The 23,115-nt window shown below is 36.8% G+C and overlaps 1 protein-coding gene across 15 annotated transcripts in view; it reads left to right on the forward strand.

Annotated features, from left to right (window-relative positions):
- Positions 1–23,115, forward strand: part of DEUP1 (deuterosome assembly protein 1) — a 224,017-nt gene that overhangs the window by 155,919 nt on the left and 44,983 nt on the right. For 14 of the 15 annotated variants that reach the window (XM_060303895.1, XM_060303890.1, XM_060303899.1 and 11 more), the window contains 5 exons: positions 1,778–1,912; positions 6,815–6,928; positions 8,930–9,172; positions 15,098–15,243; positions 18,642–18,747. In XM_060303895.1, coding sequence (XP_060159878.1) covers positions 1,778–1,912; positions 6,815–6,928; positions 8,930–9,172; positions 15,098–15,243; positions 18,642–18,747 — 744 coding nt within the window. The remainder of the gene's footprint in view (positions 1–1,777; positions 1,913–6,814; positions 6,929–8,929; positions 9,173–15,097; positions 15,244–18,641; positions 18,748–23,115) is intronic. The other variant, XM_060303900.1, reaches the window with a different exon arrangement.

Consider the following 23,115-nt stretch of genomic DNA (forward strand, 5'->3'; position numbering starts at 1 on the left):
TAGTCATTAGGGAAATGCAAATCAAAACCATAATGAGATACCCCTTCACACCTGCTAATAGCTATAACCAGATGATAGATAACAGCAAATGTTGGTGAGGATATGGAGAAATTGGAACCCTATACATTACCACTGGAAATGAAAAATGGTGCAGCCACTTTGGAAAACTGTTTGGCAGTTCCTTAAAAAGTCAAACTTAGAGTTTCCATGTGACCCAGCTATTCTACTCCTAGGTATATACCCAAGAGAAATTAAAACATATATCCACACAAAAACTTGTACACAGATGTTCATAGTAGCATTTTTCCATAATATCCAAAAAGTGGAAACAATCCAAGTGTCCATCAATTGATGAATGGGTACACAAAATGTGGTATATCCATGCAATGAAATATTATTCAGCCATTAAAAGGAATGAAATATTGATACATGCTACAACATGGAAGAACCTTGAAAACATTATGCTAAGTGAAAGAAACCAGACACAAAAGACTACATGTTGTATGACTCCATTAATATGAAATGATCAGAATAGGCAAATCTATAGAAACAGAAAGTAGATTAGTTGTTGCCAGGCCTTGGGGAAGGAGGAAATGTGTAGTCCCTGTTAGTAGATATAGGGTTTCTAACGGAGGTGATGAAAATATTCTGAAATTAGATAGTGTGATAGTTATACAACTATGAATATACTAGAAACCAATGAAGTATATACTCTAAAGGGTGAATTTTATAGTAGGTGAATTATATATCAATTTTAAAAACAATGTGAGAAGGAAAAAGGAAGCAGCAATGACTACATTACTGTCAGATAAAGTAGACACAATTGTTCACAGCTTTACTTATAATAGTCAAAAACTGGGAGCAACCAAAAACGTCTCAATACGTGAATGGTCAAACAAACTGTGGTTACATCCATACCATGGAATAATACTGAGCAATAAAAAGGAATGAACTATTGATACACTCATGCACATATTGTACTGACATCAATTTCCTGGGTTTGATACTGTACTATATAGTTCAATAAGGTGTAAATAATTGGGGAAACTGGATGAAGAGGACCCAGAACCTCTCTGTAATACCTTTGCAACTTCCTCTGAGTCTATACTTATTTCAAGATAAAAAATAAAAACAAAAAAACTTGTTAAGTTATTTAGAAATTTCCTATCAACAGATGTTGATAGACCATGACACTTATAATCAATTACTTGAAGGTAGAAGCAAGAAAAAAATAATACAGAGTCTAAGTTATAACAAGAATTACTGGTAAGAAAAAGATCATATCAAGCTTGATATTTAATTTTATTTAAACTTATATCAACATGAATAAGTGTATGTTGTTTGTATCTTTTAAATTAAGTCCTCAGTTTTCTTAAATGGAGTATAAGTTGGTTATTTTATAGATTGAGTTACTGAAATTAAAATCGTCAACACAAGATGTCACTAAATAAAAATAAGAAAAAAACTTGGTGGTTTTAAATTTTGAGCCTTGCTACATATGGTTAAGACAAAACTGAACAAAACATTTTATCAAGTGAATCGCTGTTTAACTGTGCAGTTAAAGAAGTTCCAAATTTACATGAAAGCTGAATTGCGTTCAGCTTCAATAATTTAGTTTTAATAACTAGTTCTATCTTCACTAATTGGAACATTTAAGCTTTACTGCATTTCCTAATCGTGACTTAAATTTTGAAAGAGGTACACAAGAAAAGAACTATCGTGAAATCGAGTTAGAAATAACCAATAGTAAAATGTTATCATTCTGTATTATTTACAGTTCTCCAAACTAACTAATAGCTTTGAAAAACTGAGATTACACCAGATGAAACAAAATAAATTTCAACAAAAAGAAGTACCACACGTCAAAGAAGAAATACCCTTTGAACTGAACAATTTGAACCAGAAATTAGAGGTGAGCTATATTTTCTTAGTTTCTCCCTGTGTATTGAGATTGGTTTTTGTTGTTGCTGTTGAGGGCTATTTGTCTCTAGTGTACACAATGACATGTACCGCTGTGGTAACAAACTCCATTAGAAATCAACTTCTCATTGAATATATTTTCTTAGTGCACCTTCCCTTCAGGCACTTAGTGAATTAAAACATCACTTCGATTTATACATCTTTTATGTGTATCAGCATTTTTGGAGAGCAAAAAAAAAAGTTCAAAGGAACTGCAGATGTTGAGTGAAATTGAAGGACATCCCTGGGGTCACTTAAAGCGAGTGTCTAGTAAATCTTTTAATGGCTGTTTAACTATTAGGTACTTAAATCCCAAAGAAGCCTCATAGCAGTTTTCAGAACAGAGCTTGTAGTTTCAGGATCTTTTCTTTGAAGAGGTAGTGCCACTCCAATATAGCTACCCCATGTTACCCGGAACTTCTAAAATCTCAGTCCCTATAAAGGTTTACTATGGCATAGATACACTTATTTTAATGCCCTTAACTTCCCAACCTTGGAAAAAATAAACCAGCTATTTTTCTTCCCTGTGCCCTTGAGCATTCCTGCTACTGGTCACATAACAGCAAATAGATTCTAGTATGAATCCCTGTTCTCTAACCTTAGCTAAATTCCCAGTGCTGCTCAATCATTGTTTTTTAATTGACCTCAAGTTGACCCCTATCATGTTATCCCAGTCATTTTTTTTTTCACTGTTCTCAAGCCCTAAACCCTAGCTTCTCCCACCGTCAGCCAATGATTTCAGTTTCTTCTACTTTGTTAATAGGTAATGGTTCTGTACTTCCCAATCACCCAGGTAGAAACCTCTTAGGAATCTTTGATCTGTTCCTTTCTCTTACTCTCATATTCCAGCCCAGATTTGCCCCTTTCCTTTGTCTAATGCCTCTTATCTCTGTCTTTCTCCTATCTAATTGTCCTCGCCCTGTTTCATACTTCTTCATCTTTATCATGACTCTTCAATTAAGTCCTTCTCAAACTTTTCCTCCAAAATATTTTTAAGAGCAGGAAAAAACAAAAATCTGGAATCACAGTCCTAAAACCAGCCTATTGCAAGAACTTTGTTGGAAGTCTTTGGTTTTAGTTTTTAAATTCCTGCAAATTTTATATTGTACTGAATAATAAATGTACCTTCTTTTAAATACAAAATTACTACCACTGAGTAAGGTTGACCCTCTAGGAAAATGCACTGTGTATAACTCGCTGGCTCTTGCAATGGTGTAACTCAACTGGCTTCTGAAATATTCTGGTCTCATAGAAGATGCCCAAAGATTGCGACATAATATACACGAGCTTTCACTGAAAATGCAGTTAAGTCACTGATGTTCCATTTGATTGACTTCTCATGGGGATTAGTGGGAGAATTACATTCATATAAATTGTTTGGACAAAGAAAAAGCCTTACATTAAGTACTTTGTGTGTATACATTTTACATTTAGGGAGCTAAATATTTATATAAAATGTATCTCATGAAATTATAGTGGAAATTAGTAGCAAAGTATGACTTGATATGTTTGTACTTATACAAACATTTTTAAGCACACTATGTAGATACAGTTTAATCTACTTTATTACAGAAATGCTTCATGTACCTGTTTTTGCTTAGAAGCATCTGAAAAATTAATGTGTAGGAGATGGGCTGTTCCAGTTTTAGTCTACATCTAAGCATGTTTCTCCTTGGGGACAAACATTTATACACTGGTACAGCGATCGAGCAATGGGAAGCAGCTTGCTATAGTGGAAGAACCTGACAGTTTACAACTTAAAATAGGACCTGACTGACTCATTTATTTGCCCTGTGACCTTTAGACAAGCTGTTAACTTCACAGAGATTACAGTTTTCACCAATAAATGGGGGCTAAAAATATAAGTGACATTGTGGTTATGGAAGAAAAAAATATATGTGTGTGTATGTGTGTCTAGATGCACACTCAAGCATTTGGGGGTAAAAATACATGAAGTCTGGAAGTTGCCTTAAAATACTCCAACAAGAATGGGTGGAGCGATAGATGAAATATAGATGGACTGAGTTGACAGTAGTTAAGCTGGGGGAAGGGTATATGGGAGTTTGTTTTACTCTCTACTTTTATGTAAGTATGGACATTTTCATACTAAAAAGTTAAAACTATCTTGCAAGTGGAGGTTTGTAGAGTCCCTGACATACAGTAATCACTAAAGAAATGGTTATTCTACCTCTCAAGATTTAGTAGAGGGATTAAAAACTATATATAATAATATAGCTTCTGCTAGAAACTTTGATTTTAATGCCTCTGATCCACTCTCAAACTTAAAGACCCAGAAAAGGTTTCTAGCTGTGGAAAACGTACTCTAGAGGTTTAAGCAAGTGTACAGAGCCTCTGGAGCTGGAGCCTGGGCCGACACCTCCAGTCTCTACAAAATCCTCATAAAGCTTTTCTCTGTCTTTGCACGGCCCCATGACTGCTGGAGATATTGTGCTTACTTGTTTGCTGATCTTGATTTGTTTTCTTTTTTTTTTTTTTTTTTTGCGTTATGTGGGCCTCTCACTGTTGTGGCCTCTCCCATTGCGGAGCACAGGCTCCGGACGCGCAGGCTTAGCAGCCATGGCTCACGGGCCCAGCCGCTCCGCGGCATGTGGGATCTTCCTGGACCAGGGCACGAGCCCATGTCCCCTGCATCGGCAGGCGGACTCTCAACCACTGCGCCACCAGGGAAGCCCTGTTTGCTGATCTTGAAATCAGTACATCTGTAAGACCGAGGAAGCCAAGACTGTTATAAGGACCAGCCTATATGTTTGTGACACACATTTTTAGCCTTGTTTGGCCTCATTCTTGGCCTCATTTCTACCTGTTGTAGAATTTGTAAGGAAGTGAGGCTGATGTTCCTGCCTCCTCCTAAAGCATGCTGGGAAATATTTATTGTCAAGATTGAGATTGTTGGGTGTTAAGTATTAATATCATTGAAAGATATGAACTGTGCAAGTCAACCTTGCCCACATTTTGACTTCTGACTCCAAATACTCCTTTCTAAATTAAACAGCAATTTTTTAATCCACCTTGTACTGATTTGAAGTGTACCTAGTTTTGTAAATTTGTCACTATTTCTGAAGACCCTGTTTTCATGTACCTAATTTTAAATTGTCAAATGTCAGAATCAAAATCAATAACTTTAAATGAACTGTCTCCATTTATCTTAATAAATATGGTCTATTTATCAGGGTATTATTATATATTTAAAACAGGGTCTATCTATATTTCTCCATCTTTCTTACCACCACACAATTTCAGGTCACCTTTAATTACTATAAAAGCCTCCCAATTTATAGCCTTCTTTCACTGATTATTTTGGGACTTTTGGATTTATAAAATGAAGATTTCCCCAAATATTCTTTAAAATCATTTCTCTATAGAAAATATGAAATGCCATATTCTCATTTTAAGCAAGTTGTAGCTTTCATTCTCTAAATTAATATATTTATTTTCCAGCTAGCCAATCCAGTCATTTCAACCATCTTCAAAACATCGCCAATCTCTCTAGCCAAATGAACTCTTTTCCAATTGACATATTATTAGGGATGGCTAAGATAATCATGGCATCATCTGCATGGCTTTTATGTGGCACTATTATTGTACTAATAATTTACAATTATTTACATGTACATTTCCCTACTTTATTTTATATATAAATTGATTTTTTCTTTCAAAAATTTGTTTCTTTTAATCATGAAATATTTCCAAATTCTCCTCTCTCCACAGTACCTGCTGGACACTAATACTACTAATACTACAATTAATACTACTGAGCTGATAATTGGAAACATCAATGCATTCATGCCATGTATCTACATTCAGTAATATATCGCTATGGACTAAGTAGCTATAGAGTTTGTTTCCAACCACATTGTTTTCTTTGCAAAATTTAGTGAGAAATGTTTACATTTTTAGAAATATTAATACCATGCTTTTGTTTGTACATCCCTGTACGTGGTGCCTGGCACTTTGTCATGCACTGTGAGCAATACAAAAGTAATGAAATACATAGTCCTTACCCTTAAGTTGCTTACAGCCTGGACAGAAAGATGAGATATGATGGCCAGCCCTAGGCAAAATTGAGAAGCAGTGAAGTTTTCTCTGGGATTCCCAAAGCCACATTCTTTCCTCTTATAAATCTGTGAACAGATAACCAGGCTCCGTGAAGACACTACTTGAGCAAAACGGTGAAGAACTGAGAGCATGCTGTATCAAGTAGTTCTACCACTTCTTCCCCAGCTTAGCCCAGTTGGTACTGCCTAAAGGAGGCCTGAGATGGTTGTTCTGTCTGTTCTCAAGAATGGGTCAATCTTGGCTTCACCTGGGATAACAGTTTTGAAAGCCACAGGGGACAAAGTCACTAAATCAGTCCAAGCCCCACCCCCTCAAAAACAAGAGAGCAGGTTTGGTGACTGAGTGTAAAGAATGAAAGAAGGGAAAAAAACTTCTGGTGTCAGCTCAGGAAATAGAAAGGAAGTACTGGTTGATGCAAAAAATTGTTTGAAACTCCGCTCTTTGTTATCAGTATTTGTTATAAAAATTTTTTTATATTTTTAACAAACAAAAATCCTTATTTTTAAAAAGATGCAGTAAAGGAACTATACTCCAATAAAAATTAAAAATAAAAATAAAGTAGCGGATTCAATTCCATACTTTCCTAGCAAAAATTAGAAGATATATCTATTACTAAATCCAAAATGAGTGATTTGATACTTTTTTGTTTTCCTAATGGGGAAAGAATGGATTTACTTTTTTTCTCAGAAGAAAGATGTACAAATGAAAGAAGCCCTGTTCATTGTGCTTTAAAATGAATAATTTTTTCAATTTATATTTCTCTCTCCACTTTTTAAAGGAATTTAGAGCAAAGTCAAGAGAATGGGACAAACAGGAGATACTATATCAGACTCATCTGGTTTCTTTAGATGCTCAACAAAAAGTATTATCTGAGAAGTGTAATCCATTTCAGGTACATTATCTAATACTATCCTCTAAATCAGAATAAATTAGAAGTTAAATACTATTACTCTCTTTACCATTCAGCATGTAATCCTTCTACAGATACAAATGCCAACTAAGGGAAAATAACCAGAGTAGGTCCAACACTGGGTAGAGTTACAAGTGCGTGAAATATCTGTAATGGTGACTTTAGTCTGTATGTCTCAGAAGGTGGTGCTATTAAAAGTCTCCATTGTTATTATGTCATTAAATAACATGTTTTTGCATGCCTATGAGCAAGTCATTTAGAAAGTCTTAAGATTGCTTGATCCTGGCACTCTAGAACCTTACAGCCTAGACACAGATAATACATGTACAGGTTTACAGATAATTAATGACAAGTGAATGAAAAGGATACAAATCCTTTTGGAGGTCGAAGGAGTACGAGAAAAATTTGGACTGACATAGTCAGGAAACATCCTCCAGCAGGGGTGGGACTAGGCCTGGGCCTAGAAGAAGAATGGCTATATTTTGAGACAAGAGAGAATGTATTCCAGGTGGTGGAAATAACATGAGCAAAGTCACTGAGGCAAGAGAGCAAAAGGCAAATTCAGGGAATGGAAAGTGGGCCAATTGGCTGGAAGTCCATGTGGGAGGTGAAGGGGCAGTAGGTGGGAGGGAAGGCTGGCGAGTTGGATATTAGATTGTAATAAGCCTTAAAGGCTTACCTAAGGAATTTTGAATTTTTATTAAAGCTGGTAAGAAACATTTTTGTTTGATATATAACTTATTTTTCATTCTTTCTTCAAGTTACTTGAATTATATGTTATACATGTTCCCTGAATTCAACAATACAAAATAATGTGATGTAAAACTGATAGCCTCATCCTCTATTTCATTCTTATCCATTTAATATAAACACTGTTAACAATTAGGTGTTTATCTTCACATACATTTTCTTTTGTTTGTACAAATATGTAAATATATGCTTGTGTGGAAATTGTATATTTTTCTTTTTTAAATTTTGCTTTTTTACTTAATAAGCCATGAATAGCCTTTTGAGTCACTACTTAATTAAAATATTTCAAAGTATATAGTGTATATATATCATATATACCATAGTATATCGCAGATGTACCATAATTCTTTCAATCATTTCCTTATTAACTAACACTCAGGTTGTTTCCAGTTTTCTGCTATTACAGTAGTGTAACAAATACCCTTGTATGTACATCTTTAAATACGAATACTTTCGTTTTGTTAAATAAAAATCCTAGAAATGATCGCTGAGCCAAAGGGTGTGTTCATTCAAAATTTTAAAAAATATTAGCAAATTCCTTTCTTAAAAATGTTAGTAATTTATAATTCATGAACAGGCAACAAGACTACCCCTACTCTCACCAGCATGGGCTATCTGTCTTGATTTTTACTAACTTGATGGACTAATAGTAACCTTGACTTCATTTGCTTTACGTTTCTCTGATTACTTGTAAGCTTGAGCATCTCTTCTTGTGTTTCTCAGCCTTTTTCATTTCCTCTTCTGTGAATTGCCTGTGCGTAAACTTTGCCCACTTTTCTTTTGTGTTGTTTGTCTTTTTCTTATTGATGTGTAGAAGTTTTTGTACATCAGAAATTACCCTTGTTATACATGTTGACAACTTCTTTGTACAATCCAGATTTTTTTTATTTTGTTTATTTTTTGTCATAGAGACATTTTCAGCTATTATGTAATTGAATCCATGCTTTTTTTCATATCTTCTATATTTTCTTTTTTGCTGAATAAGAATTCCCTAGCAAAAGCCATCTACTCTACTCTGCATCTTTGCTCTGAGCTTATACAGATATATTTTCTCTTTATGCCACCTGAAATTGAGGTTTTACAATAAACACAAGACTGAATTATGAAGGACAAAGCTTCATTATCTAATAATATAAAGATGTTTTTACTAATTCTTTTCTATCATTCTTGAACTTTATGTAAGCTTAAATACGATATTCTTCACTTAACTGACACAATTTTCATATTTCTCAGAAACAGGCGCAAAGTTACCAAACTCCACTAAATAGTAAAAAACAGGGCATAGAAGAAGACAGCAGCTCTGAAATTCCTTGGATATGCGAACCAGATACCAGTTGTGAAACCAATGAAAGAGATGAGTGCATTATTGAAAAATTAAAATCAGCTGTGAGTGAAATAGCATTAAGCAGGAATAAGTTACAAGATGAAAATCAGAAGCTCTTACAAGAACTGAAAATGTACCAAAGACAGTGCCAGGTAAGGATTTATTTGTTTTTCAACTGTTATAGCCCATGAGTTGTACAAATGATGACTCAACAGGCATGTGGATTAGAAAGCTAATTTTTTATTACATATGTAAATTCAGCTCATATTTCCTCTTAATAAGTAATTCTTACTTGATGAGTAAGTTCAGTATTCCCGTGGGTACTTTTCCCCACTAGGTGCACTCGGGTTCTGCAGCGACGTGATAATAAATATTACCAGTGCAGTAGAACAGTGGTCTCTCACAGACCTCTCTTCCTAAAAACCATGGCCCTTTAGCCACACCACACCTTCTGTCCCCAGTGTTCATTCTCTCTGACACTGTGCCTCTTTGCCTCTCAGGAGTCCTGGGCTGGAGACCCAGGAAATGATTAAGGGTTTGACAATCTAATCACCTCCCTGAGAGGCATGAGGGTCACTCCCTGTGATTTATCGCCATTAACCTTATCATAGTCGTTTACCAAATAGGAGGTAACTCCACCTTGGTAGATGTGATGGATGGTTTTTCCAAGGACTAATTTTTTTCTTAACTCAAAAATCTTTTTTTTGTCTCTCTCTTGGAACCGCTAAGAAGGTTATGCAGCATTCATCAAAATTGATCATTACCAATTTCTCGACTAAATATGTATTTCTTATTCATGGCTCTCCCAGTTACTTGAGACATTCTGTGGTTTTCTCTCCCATTCTAGGTCTTATCTCCCACCAGCAAACATTCAGCCTCTTTCTACTGATTCCTCTGTGTCAGTTGGCCCATTTCTTAGTCCCACTCTATTCCCTCCTCAGGCTGAGGTCACCTTTCCAGGTCACTGCCTGAGCAGACTCCCACTTCTCTAAGATATTCCACCTCAGGCTCTTCTTCCCAGGGTCACTTCTTAGTGTTGGGCCGACTTCTCCTTCCCTCCTTCTGCCACATTGTATGTGGGATTACGTGTGGGATTCATCCTTTCACTTCTTTCTCTGCCAGCATCTATCTTCTGTGTTCCCCTGTCCCCACGTTGGCAAGGGGACAGAGCACAGGCTCCCGGCTTCTCCTATCCTGTGGCATTTCTACGAGAAGTACAGCTTCCCACCCCAAACTCCAGCTTTGTTTGGGGAGGGGGTGTTATTCCAATACAAATGAGAAAGCAGATGTACACAAACCAGGCTAAACCACAAATGCTAAACACTGAGAAAGTCATACGTCTTCTAGAAACAGAAAAGTTATTGATGATGTTTTCTCTGGATTCACTAGAATGTAAGTGAGACGAGCCCCTCCTCTTCTGCTCTAGAGCTTGTCCAGGTGCTTTCTAGTGTTTAGCTCGCCATCAGCCCACCAGTCCTGGTGGAGCTGGGTTTGCGTGACTGCTAGTTCTGACAGGCTCCCCTTCCTCCCAGGGGCTGCTTCCCCTTCATCCCCCTGGACAGGGGCCACGGGTCACACCTCTGGCCCTGATTTAAAGACGACTTAAATTTACATTTTGCAGCTGTCTTTATACTGCTAGAGGCTGCACCAGGATCACAAGGGTTCACTTGCAGAAAAAAAAAAAGCAAATTATTCTGGAGTATGGTTCACACACACACACAAAAAATATATTATAGTTCTAATGAAAAGATTTTTGAGAAGTAATTTGCTTCAAAAACTTCAAGGTGTCTAAAAGCTAAGATTTCTACTTCCAGGAAAACACTAACTAATTTTGATGCAACTAGAAAAAAATGCTGCTTTTGTTTGGCCTTTTCCCTGTTTTACTTCCAAATTTTACTTATGTTTCATTCTTTTGCTTTAGAATAAGTATCAATTATTTACTGCTTGATAGCTGATTGAGGGTTCAAACTCACTGCTTCTCTCAAACCATTAAGCAAATTTCTAACTAAACAGATGGGCCTCAAACTAGTTTTACAAAATTTATATTTTACCAAATGGGAATAATTAGAAGTGAATAATCACTGTAACCAGTGCATGTATTTAGAAAGAAGTTTCTCTTCTCTTTTTGCAAAACTGTCATATGATGGTGTTCCACGTCTTGCACATGAATTTAAAAAGACAACCATTTCAGTCTGAATTACTGTCACTTATTGTATATAAAATTCTCTTTAGTTTACAACACACTTTAATGCCAGCTGCATCTGAATTTTCACACGAATCACACCTTCTCACTTGTCTTTCCACAACCTTGAAATGTGTCAGCATAGCTATTAATTCCATTGCATATGTTTATTTACTGTGCTGCATTACTCACGTTTTGAAAGTGTACAATATTCCCCATTGGCAGTTAATGACAGAAATAAATTGTTCTGCATTTTTTCTAATATCTATGCCCAAAAAATGGACCTTTTTTGTTTGCTTGTTAATGTGTCATTAAGGTACTAGAGCAACACTGTCCAATAGAAATATAATGCAAACCACAAATGTAATTTAAACTTTTCTAGTAGCCACATTAAAAGAAGTAATACGAAATGGGTGAAATTAATAGATAATTGTAATAAACTTTATGTAACACAGCATATATCCAAAGAGTTATCATTTCAACATATAATCAATGTAAAAAATTATTAATGAGATATTTTACATTTCTTTTCATACTAAGTCTTCAAAATCTGGTGTGTATGTTACACTTACACATCTCAATTTGGATGTTTAGTATTCACCGGAAGTTCCCAATCTGTATTAAGATTTCATAAAATTTACAGTTAAAAAGGTAGAGATTTACATACCCAAGTTGTTCCAAGCAAACTTGAAAGTGTTCCAGTAACTGAATCAAGTACCAAAGAATCATTTTTCCTGAATATTTGCATCCACACTGACAAATAATTGATTTGACTTTTATACAAAAGCATGCTAATTTTAAATCACCTAATCTAAGTTAAATCACCAATTCTTGTGTCAACTCAGTATTATTAACATTGAATTCAAAGGGATATTACACAAGTCAAAAAACAACTCAATTTATCAATATCAACAAAGCTTATTTTTTTGCACTTTCTAATCAATTTTACATAATGCTGTCAATTATAATTAAAAACTTTCACATATTCCTTCATGTTAGAAAAACCTGTCAAATCATTATTATTGTAAAAGTTTCAATTCTAACATAAATTCTTCTACCTGTGCAGCTAGATCACAAAGAAGCTTTTTTTCCCTTAATGATATCTCCAAATGTCACTCTTTTTTTTTTTTTTTGCGGTACGCGGGCCTCTCACTGTTGTGGCCTCTCCCATTGCGGAGCACAGGCTCCGGACGCGCAGGCTCAGCGGCCATGGCTCACGGGCACAGCCGCTCCGTGGCACGTGGGATCCTCCCGGACCGGGGCACGAACTTGTGTCCCCTGCATCGGCAGGCGGACTCCCAACCACTGCGCCACCAGGGAAGCCCCAAATGTCTCTCTTTTAGGTATTATTTTCTAATGACAGTACACAAATAGACTCCATTATTATCACATTTTACAGAATTCCATGGTGACACTACATTTCATTGTCCTGGAGTTAGAGCCCTTTTGTACCCCACCCCTTCCCCAAGTGAAGGCAGGCCCACTCTTCTACATGCAGGTTCATGTTAGATTGCTCCCTGGTAGTAAATCTGCAATGCAGGGAGCCGGGAGAGTGCCTTCCTCAATTGGGTAAAGTAATCGATGAAATTCACATCGTTAATTTGTCTTTCTATTTGCTAATCTATTGTTTCACATTTCTTTTGTTTATTTTGGAATTTTAACCTCATCTGAAAAATCCCCACTGTTTGAGACAAGGACTTTATCCAAACAAGTCTGTTAGGTCACCTATTTGAATATATTTTCATTCTTATTTCCAAATCAGCCAGGAATTTCTGGGGCTAAAGTATTGCAGCTAGGTCTTTTACTGAGCCCAGGTCTCTAGGTCTCCTGGAAAATAATACATTATATTAAAACTTTGGTAAAAAAAAAAAAAGAAAGTTTATCTGGGAACCCATATGTCCTATACTGTCTACATGATTGTAATTCTAAGCTGTGAATTTTTGCATAAGAATTAATGAATAAGAAAACGTATGTTCACGTAAAGCTTATACATGAATTTCATAACAGCATTATTCATAATAGCTAAAAAAAAATGAAATACCCAAATGTTCATCAATTGATGAATAAATAAAATGGTATATCTATACAATTAAATATTATTAATAAAAAGGAATGAAGTACTGATACATGCTACAACATGGATGAACCTTGGAAGCATTAGGCCCAGAGAAAGAAACCAATCACAAAAGGCCACATGTCATATGATTCCATTTGTATGAATTGTGCAGAATAGGTAATTCCATAGAGACACAACATACGGTAGTGGTTGCCAGGGGTTGGAAGGAAGGGAAAATGAGGAGTGGTTGCTCATGGGTATGTGGTTTATTTTAGGAGTGATGAAACTGTTCTGGAATTAGATAGTGGTGATGCTTGCACAACTTTGTGAATATTCTCAAATCCCCCAAACTGTACACTTTAAGTGGGTGCATTTTATGGTATATGGATTATATTTGAATGAATCTATTATTGATATATAAAGCATTATTGAACAAATGATTTTTTGAAAATATCAACAGTGTTTTTTTACAGCCTTTATTAGCAGTGCCCTCAGAACAACACCCCCCCCCCAACTTTACCGATAAGCTACAGGTCTGCTTTACTTATTTTGCACGAAACAATTATTTTTGCATCTTGAATGTTCTAACTGAACTAGTAGACAAAAGATCTGGATTTTTGCATTCCAGAATCTGCAACTTATGAGCTATGTAACTTTGGACCAAGTCTGGCCCTCAATTTCCTCATCTATAAAAATGGCGATGGATTTGACGACTTGGGTCATCAAATATATTAATATGTTAATATGTTAATATTAATTACATTAATAAATATTCATTTCTCTGTGTAATTGAGTGGAGGAGACCTGTTGATATGAAAGGACTCTTCCATTCCTCTCTCCCAGAGAACAGCCAAGTTCTGCTGGAGAAAATCACTCAACAGGTCATGGGCACAAACCTCAAATGAGTATCAACATTGCCAGGAGTCCTACTGTGTTGCTCCAAACAACTAACTCTCCCATGCCCATTGAAGGCCATCTCAAACCTTCTCCACTCTCAAAAACCCCTCCCCCACCCCCACCTCCACCTCTCCTTCCACTGACCTGACATTGCCTTTTTCCTTCACAAGGAAAATAAAAGCCAACAGGTAGCCCCTCTCCTAGCTCCCCATTTCCAAATGCATATACGTGTCTCCATTCCATCTTCCTTCCTTCTTTCCTACTGCAGGAGCAGAGGGACTCTTTTGCTTTAGGCAGTTCTTTCACTTGTGCTTTGGGACCCACCCCACCTACCTTCTCAGGAACCTGACACTGTTAGTATTACCCCTTCTCTCTCCCAACTAGATCCTTCCCAACAGCTTCTAAGCTTGCTCAAGTCCCTGCTATTAGCCAAATAAAACACTGGGCTCACAGGATTGCTGGTATTTCTAGTTACCAGCTGAAGTAGGGCTACTATTGGGCAATAGTGGAACCGTAAACCATGGTTTATAATTCACTTTGTTGGCCAGCTTTGAAATTAGATTTTTCTTGGCTATTATCTTATTTAAATTAGGAATTATTTGCATTCATTCAAATTTTATGCATTGATATTTTATTCATACTTTTATGTTTCCCTCTTTCATACAGTATGGCCATATTTGGATGCTTCTTTGTCTTTGTCACTAGACTGTAAGCTCATGAGGACAGATCCTGTGTCTGTATCCTCAGTGCTGAGCATAGAGTAAGAGCTCAGTAAATATTTGTTGAATAAATGAATGAAATTCTGTAAGACAGAGCCAGCAAAGGATGATATATCAGTTCATTTGAAATTAGGCTGCTTCATAGATGTTAAATATTTTTAAAAGTATTATACATCATGATATCCAAATGTGAGGATTGAAATTTTTTGATGTTTTTATTTAGGCCATGGCAGCAGGACTCTCAGAGGTGAAAAGTGAGTTACAATCACGTGATGATCTCTTGAGAATTATAGAAATGGAACGATTGCAGTTGCACAGAGAATTATTAAAACTAGGAGAGTGCCAAAGTGCTCCAGAAAATAAAAAAAGGTATATTTTTATATTCAGCAGCCTGAGAAAAACTATTCAAAACATCATGTTTGAATGTTTTTAAGAGTTTTATATTTGAAACTAGAATTAAAAGTCAGTTTTGTATTAACATGCTGTTAATTATTAGGTAATATTAGATATTAAAAATAAAGTTAGTGGGGGCTTCCCTGGTGGCGCAGTGGTTGAGAGTCTGCCTGCCGATGCAGGGGACACGGGTTCGTGCCCCGGTCCGGGAAGATCCCACATGCCGCGGAGCGGCTGGGCCCGTGAGCCATGGCCGCCGAGCCTGCGCGTCCGGAGCCTGTGCTCTGCAACGGGAGAGGCCACAACAGTGAGAGGCCCGAGTACCGCAAAAAAAAAAAAAAAGTTAGTGATTATTTATCTTCAAAATCAGTATCTTTACTCACCTAGAAAATTATATCATGCTCTGATATGTGGATATTTATGTGTCATAATGAAGTCAGAGACTTTCTTAGAACTTTATTCTTCAGAATATCGTAAAAACAATAGAATAGAGCTGGTATTTAATTATCAGTGTTGGTAAATAAGATTTATTCCATATTTTTCAAATATTTTTATTTTGTTGGCCTTAAACCTGTTACTAACTTTTCACTCATAAATGTTGTATTTATTTTGGCCTCCACACTCACCACCGTGTCAGTTCCATCAAGGGTTTTGTTAGACCAGACTTTTTTTCCCTTTTTTAAAATCAGACAGATATTGTGTACTACATAACCACAAAGGAAATGGAACTTCAGAGGATTATTAAATGTTTATGTTTGTGAATAGACAGTTTGAATGTTCTAACTATTCACTGATGTTCTAATTCTCATTAGAACTTGAATCCTTCATACATCTGAAGGCGAATGCCAGACCAATGATAGGATTTTAGAAACTGAATAACCAAATGGTAAGGGATATTTTATTGAAGGATAATTACATTGTTTTAAAGGCAATAATTATTTCTTCAAAGTTGTGGGATCTGCTAGCATTTCTTTGAGGTCTACGCTTAACAACAAATGGCAAATTAAGATCCGTAAAAATGACCTACTGTGCATCTAACCAGGGATGGTAGAATGCCTGTTAGCCAGTTAGCATTATAGAGTGCTCAGATATATAAGCTATATGTCATCACCACTGATCATTAATAAATCCATTGGAAATATATTATGTGCAAGGCACTGTCCCAGTGTGGTGAGTTGGTGAGAAATGTCTTTGCGCAAGGAATATATATGCCTAAAAACGTAAGAAGTTTCCTACAAGAGCAAACCATTCAACCCATGTCTAGCTCTGGTTTGTGAAGAGCATTGTAGGTATTTTCTCTGGAACTTCCTCACAGGGCCAATGCTGAATTCCAGACATTGCCAACTGTCCTTCAATACATGATTTAATCTAAAATCTTGCCGTTATTCACATATTTGGCTAATACGACTCTTCTGGTATGCCTGCTTGCCATCTTCTATTTAAGTTGGTATATATTTTGGTCTCCAAGCTACATCTTTCTAATTTGGAGGATATTCTTCAGTTCTAGTATTCTGAGATTTGATGAAAAGATAGATATTTAACTTTTCACAGCTTCCATTGTATTTCAGACTTTGGGCAGAGTCTTCTCAGCCTTCATCTTTCCCACTGAAAGTTTCTAATTCTTTTAGTTTGTGCTCATATGAGCATGATTCTATCCTCTTTATTGTTTTGGGTTTTTTTTTGAATTTAGACTCTGTTTTGTCTTTACAGCTGTATTAAGGTGAAGCAGCCATGGCTACTGAGTGTAGACACACAATGGCTTTATAATAGTAGCATTATAATGTCTTCATTCATTTTCAGAACCTTTCTCCATAATGCTAAGATTTTGTTAGCTTTTTCTTGTCTTACTTATAGAAACACCTTGGGCTGATACGTTCTGAGAGTTATAAAAATAATTTCTACATTCCCTTCTTACAAGATAAATGATAGTTCCTTTATATCTTTATATTAGCATGATTATTGTTTTCTTCTTTAAACTTGTCCACATTAAAGCTTGATGTTTGTTCCCTTCACTTACTGAAATTTATAAGGTCATTATGAGGTTTTACCATTCAGTTCAGCATTCCACTCCCTGAATTGCTTAGGAAGAATTAAAAAATTAGGAAATTTCATTTTTCACCTTTTTAAAATCATAGCAAATAAGAGAAATTTAAGATTGATCCTGAAATAATGTTTTAGGAGAATATTGGATAAAATACAATATATTACTGAGTGGGAAACAAAAGGAGACTGAAAAATAATGTGTTCAGTACATTCTAATTGTACAGGAAACATGTATGTTTCCATACACAGGCAAAAAAGACAATTAATGTACACAAAAATGCTGACAACAGTTTTTCCTAGATGACAATTTATCGCAGTATATACTCTGATAAACTGTTTTCTACACTTAACATGTATATTTGATAATCAGAATAAAAGCAGTCCAGTCCAGACATGTGTACCTCAGGGGTATCACTATTAATTTATACCTTTTAAAAGAGCCCTTTATTTTCCATCTTTACATTAGTTATTTCTCTATCATTACTCAGATTTTGTTGTGTTTGAATGTGTGGCTTAAGTTTTCGATTTGTGGAACTTTTTAAAAAGCTCTTTGGAAATCTAAAATTATGCTCACTTATAGGTGGGTACATTCCTCAAAACCCCAGACTCTACCAGGTTGGTCCAGCAATAGTGGAAAGCATGTTTCTTTTCTTGCCTGGTTATCTTTATTTTTCTGTTTTAATGTTTTTTTAATTTTACCAACCTCCCTGATGTGGAAGTGAATATTACCTGTTTCTAGTTCTCCAACCTTCCTATGGAAATGGTACTTTTTATACTAGTTTCTGCCTTTCCTCTCTAGTGTCCATATATGGTTGCTATTCCATTTTATAAATTGAGCAGCCAAAAAATAGACATATTTGCACTCTCTCTGGGTAGCCTGTCAGATTTAATCATTTTGAATCACTTTTACAGAGTAGCGGCTCCCCTCGGAAATCTCCTGACATAGTTCCTTTCCACGATGTAGAAGCAGGTCAGGTGTATTTTCTTTTTTAAACTGGCTCCCAAGCTATTTTATTATACCAAACAGTCTTTTCTTCTTATCCAAAAATCTTATCTACATATGCAAATCCAGTATTCAGCCAATTTTTAATGTATAATTGAAATTCCATATTAATAACTAGGTTTTATTTTTTTCACTAAGAGTATTTGCACTCAGTTAAATATGCAAATACTTATGGGACCTGAATGTATTAGAACTTGCCATTTCTGTAACTAGAAATGTTTCCAGCGGACTAATAATCTATCTCTGCATCCTATGATGGCCTAAATTAACAATATAATCACAACAATTTATCAAGTTAAGCTTAATTTTTACTCATTATAATTTGTAGACTTGAATCATCTTATTCACCATCTATTAAAGAATCAGAAAAACAACGGAAAGAGCTGTTTGCAGTGACCCCAGATCAACCAAATCATGAAAAAGAATTGAACAAGGTATGGCAAATAATGAGCTTTGTTCTTCCAGGCAGATCTGAAGTCTCTGAATACAAAGGGGGAAAAACATCTTCTCTCTCACTCCGTTCTTTTTTTTTTGCAGTACGCGGGCCCCTCACTGTTGTGGCATAGGCTCAGCGGCCATGGCTCACGGGCCCAGCCGCTCCGCGGCATGTGGGATCATCCCGGATCAGGGCACGAACCTGTGTCCCCTGCATCGGCAGGCGGACTCTCAACCACTGCGCCACCAGGGAAGCCCCCACACTCCCTTCTTTTTCCTTCTGTGTTTTCTCCTAAGATAATAACCTACCAAGCTGCTAATTCTGACACTCCTCTGTGTGATGCTACAAGAAAGACAAACCTTAGGTCATCACTCTGCTGCTGGGAGACTGCCCAGGAAACACAGAGGGCCTGTGGCTCAGTGCAGGGTAGCTGAGCGCAGGAAGTGTGAAAGCAGAGGCCTGCACTCAACCACACGCTAGGTGCGTGAGCTTTGGGAAGTTGCCTATGCGAGCTGCTTGTGTTTCTCATTTCTAGGATGGGGGTGGGATAATTCGCCCTACCTCATAAGGTTGTGATGAGGATTAAACAAGCTTAAACAATGCTTGCCATGTGCCAGAAGCTGTTCTAAGGGCTTAACAAATCCTAATTCATGTATTCCTCACAACCATCTTATAAGGTAGGTACTAATACTACCCTCTTTTACATTTAAGGAAACTAAGGCACAGAGAAGATCAGCAATTTCCACCAATATTATATAACTAGTAAGTAGCAGGGGCCGGATTTGAATCCAGGCAATCTGGCTCCAGGATTCATACTCTTCCTTTAAGAGTATGAATTCATACTCTTCCATTAAATCCATAAAATAATGCAAGTAAAGTGCTTAAAACGGGGCCTACCTAGCTCAGAGGAAGCACCTAATAGATGTTGGCTGCTCTTGTTATTGGTGACACCCACATTTTGTCTTTGAGCACCTAACATGTGCCAAGTACTCTGCCAGGAGCTAGGCAGCTACAAAAACTGTCTTCTCTTCTTCCTCTAGTCAAATTCAGTAGTGGCTTTCCCATGAGTTTCTCACGGCTGCTACCCACTTCTCTGGTCTTTCAGTTTAAGGATTACACAGAATATTCAATGCTATATAGTCTAAACAATTGTTAAAAGCAGGAAAATACTGGGTGTGCCTTTGAATTATCATCCGGTGCCCAGCAAAGTGCCTGACACACAATGAGAAAATAAATATTTAGAGAACAAATTAATTAATATTAAGGCTGAAGTCTCCCATAATTGTATAGGGTCATAAATTCAGTTGTTTGTATAAATTAAACAAACATTTATTGAGTATCTAGTAGGACTGTTGCTGTACTGCTTATTTCTGTAGGAAATATAATAATGTAAAAGCCAAATCCCATCTCCTGAAGAATTGACTGTCAGGCAACTATTAAGTGTAGAAAAGGTGTTATGAATTACTGATCATTTTCCTTATATTTTTCACATAATCCCATGAAACTTATTTTACTGATATTTTAAAATATAACTTTAAAAACTGTTCTTGACTGGAGTCCCCAGTGAATACATTATGATAAAAGTTTGATTAAATCCTCCTAAAGTATAGTTACACCGTTCTTAACCTCATAGATTTAGGTAGAGTAATAAAACTTAGAAGGAATCTACTGATTTTGCACAGTTTTGATGTGGAGGGAGAGACTGCAAGACACAAATCTCTTTACAGACTCTGGGAGACCTCTAGATAATGCATTGCTGTGCAGAAAAGGTAACAAATGAATTGTGTATAAATAGCTATAGTTTCTGGGAAGTGTTTGTAGAGAGCATTTTCATTCTCTTGTAATAAAACCAACAAGAGCCATGTACTATGAATCTTGCAAGTGTTTTATTTCTTTCTCTTTTGTCAATATAGAATGATTTTTAGTAACTTATTTTGTGATAAAATTGACATTTTTAATAAAGCCAAAAGTCATTTACAGCTAGGTAAATTAATCTCATTTAAAAAGAAATTTTGCAGTATAGCATGTTTTAATATCTAAATGTTGTAAAAATAATGAAAATAGTTTACTCCTCCTTCATGATAACATATTCATTTTTTTCCCACATTTAAAAAATACCATTTTAAGAGAACATGTTAAACTACAGCATGGGGATGCAATCAGCAAAATCCAAATTGGGGCAAATGATAGAACAACCCCATTGTTCATCAAATAAATTGTAAGAGAAAAAAATTGGAGAGAGAAGATGGGAGATGAAAGGAGATGTGTAATATTGTCCTGGGGTAAGGGTATTTGTACTTCAGTCTCCTAGTCTACGCTTCTGTTCTTAGGAGCTGGATAACTTAGACCCAGTCAGTTCCTTTCCCTATGAGCCTTTGTTTTTCCATTTTTTTAATGATGGAGTTAGGCCATGTGATTTCTGAGGTTATGTCCAACTCTGAAATTCTAAAAATTTTGGTAAAAAGAATAGACTCAGATGAGAGATTGATGGTATAAAGCCTGAGGCTGGACCATGGTTGCCTTACTGACCTGAGAACTTTCCATGTTAGGTCATCCCACTCTGGCTTTTTTCCAATGTGGGAACCACGTTCTAGGGCTATGCTCACAGAGGTTACATAGAACAATGGGTAAGGACCTGGAATCAGACTGCCTGTCACCAAGAATGTGACTGTGAACAGTTATGTATCTTAATTTTCTGATCTGGAATATAGAGATTGTGGTGATTAAATAAGACGATCTATGCAGAGTACTCAGAACACACACATACACGTGCACACGCACATGCATGCACAAAGAGAGGCTTTAAAAAGATAGGTGCCAGGGGCTTCCCTGGTGGCGCAGTGGTTGAGAGTCCGCCTGCCGATGCAGGGGACACGGATTCGTGCCCCGGTCCGGGAGGATCCTGCATGCCGCGGAGCGGCTGGGGCCGTGAGCCATGACCGCTGAGCCTGCGCGTCCGGAGCCTGTGCTCCGCAATGGGAGAGGCCACAACAGTGAGAGGCCCGCGTACTGCAAAAAAAAAAAAAAAAAAAAAAAAAGATAGGTGCCAGTCGCAATGTGTGGACCATATTTAGATCTCAATTCAAATAAGCAAACCTGCAAACCATTCATTACACTTCGGATACAATTTTAAATTTGATAGTGCCTGGATATTGTATGATATTGAGGAATTGTTGTTAATATTTTTAAGACATTATAATGGTATTCTGGTTATGTTAGAAAAGAGAGAGAGCACACCGCTATTCTTTTAGAGATATATCCTGAAATGTTTAAAGATGAAATGAAAAAAAAGTTTTTGAAGTTTGAAGGGGTAAATTCATATAAATCTCTTTGTGAATGGCCCCCTCCTTAACTCTCCAGCCTTACTTCTCACAACGCGCCAAGTCCCAGCCACTCCAAGCTCCTTTGGGTTCACTGAGTGTGCCTTCTCCATCTGACCCCGCTCCTTCACTGCATTCGTTGCCTGGGAGCTCACCTCCATCTCTCTCTTCCATCTGGCTTCCATTCATCCTTCAGTATTCCGTGCGATGTCCCTTCCTCTGGGAATCCTATCCTGGCATCCCCAGGCTGGAGTAAGCACTACTCCACTACATACTGCTGATATCAGTTGCTACACTGTGTTCTAACTGTTTATTTTCCTGTTTCCCCCGATGGACTGTGATTTTTTTTTTTGAGACCAGTAATTACATACTTTATCTCTGATCCTCAAGAATTAGAGAGAGTGAAAGATTTCTAGAAAGACGGGAGGAGGCTGGACTAAGACAGTGGTAGTAGGAATGGAAAGCAGAGGTGAGATTTAAGAGAGGTTGAAATAGAAGGGACAGAATTTGCTACCTGACTTGATTTGGGAGGATGAGGGAGGGGAGGAGTCCAAGGTGATCCAGAGGTTTCTACCGTGGAAAGTTTAGCTAAAGTTAAGAATATGAGACTCCACCGGCTTAAGAAGTGTAGGCGATGCTTTTTGATGGACACCTTAAGTTTGAAATTTATTGTAACAAGATTCTTAAAAACATAGTGTTCAGTCACAAATAGTACAGCATGATTTAGTCCAAAAAAGCACTGAATTTAGATCCAACAGTCCTAAGTTCTAGACCTAGCTCTGCCAGTTAATAGCTTTATGAATTTGAGCAGGTCACTTAACCTCTGTAAGCCAATTTTTTTCTCCCTAAAAAATGGTTCATCAGCCTCTGGGCTGTGGGTCCAGTGCTCTTCCATGGCACCAAATCCGGAGTGGTGGTTTAATGGGTATCAAGTAAGTTACACGAGATGAGTGAGTTCCACAGTCTGCTGCACAACACAGTGCAACAGTGAACAGTAAGGTATTGTGCACTTAAAAATTTGTTAAGAAGGTAGAGCTTGAGTTAAG

Source organism: Globicephala melas, chromosome 8, assembly GCF_963455315.2.
Source record: "Globicephala melas chromosome 8, mGloMel1.2, whole genome shotgun sequence".
Taxonomy (NCBI): domain Eukaryota; kingdom Metazoa; phylum Chordata; class Mammalia; order Artiodactyla; family Delphinidae; genus Globicephala; species Globicephala melas.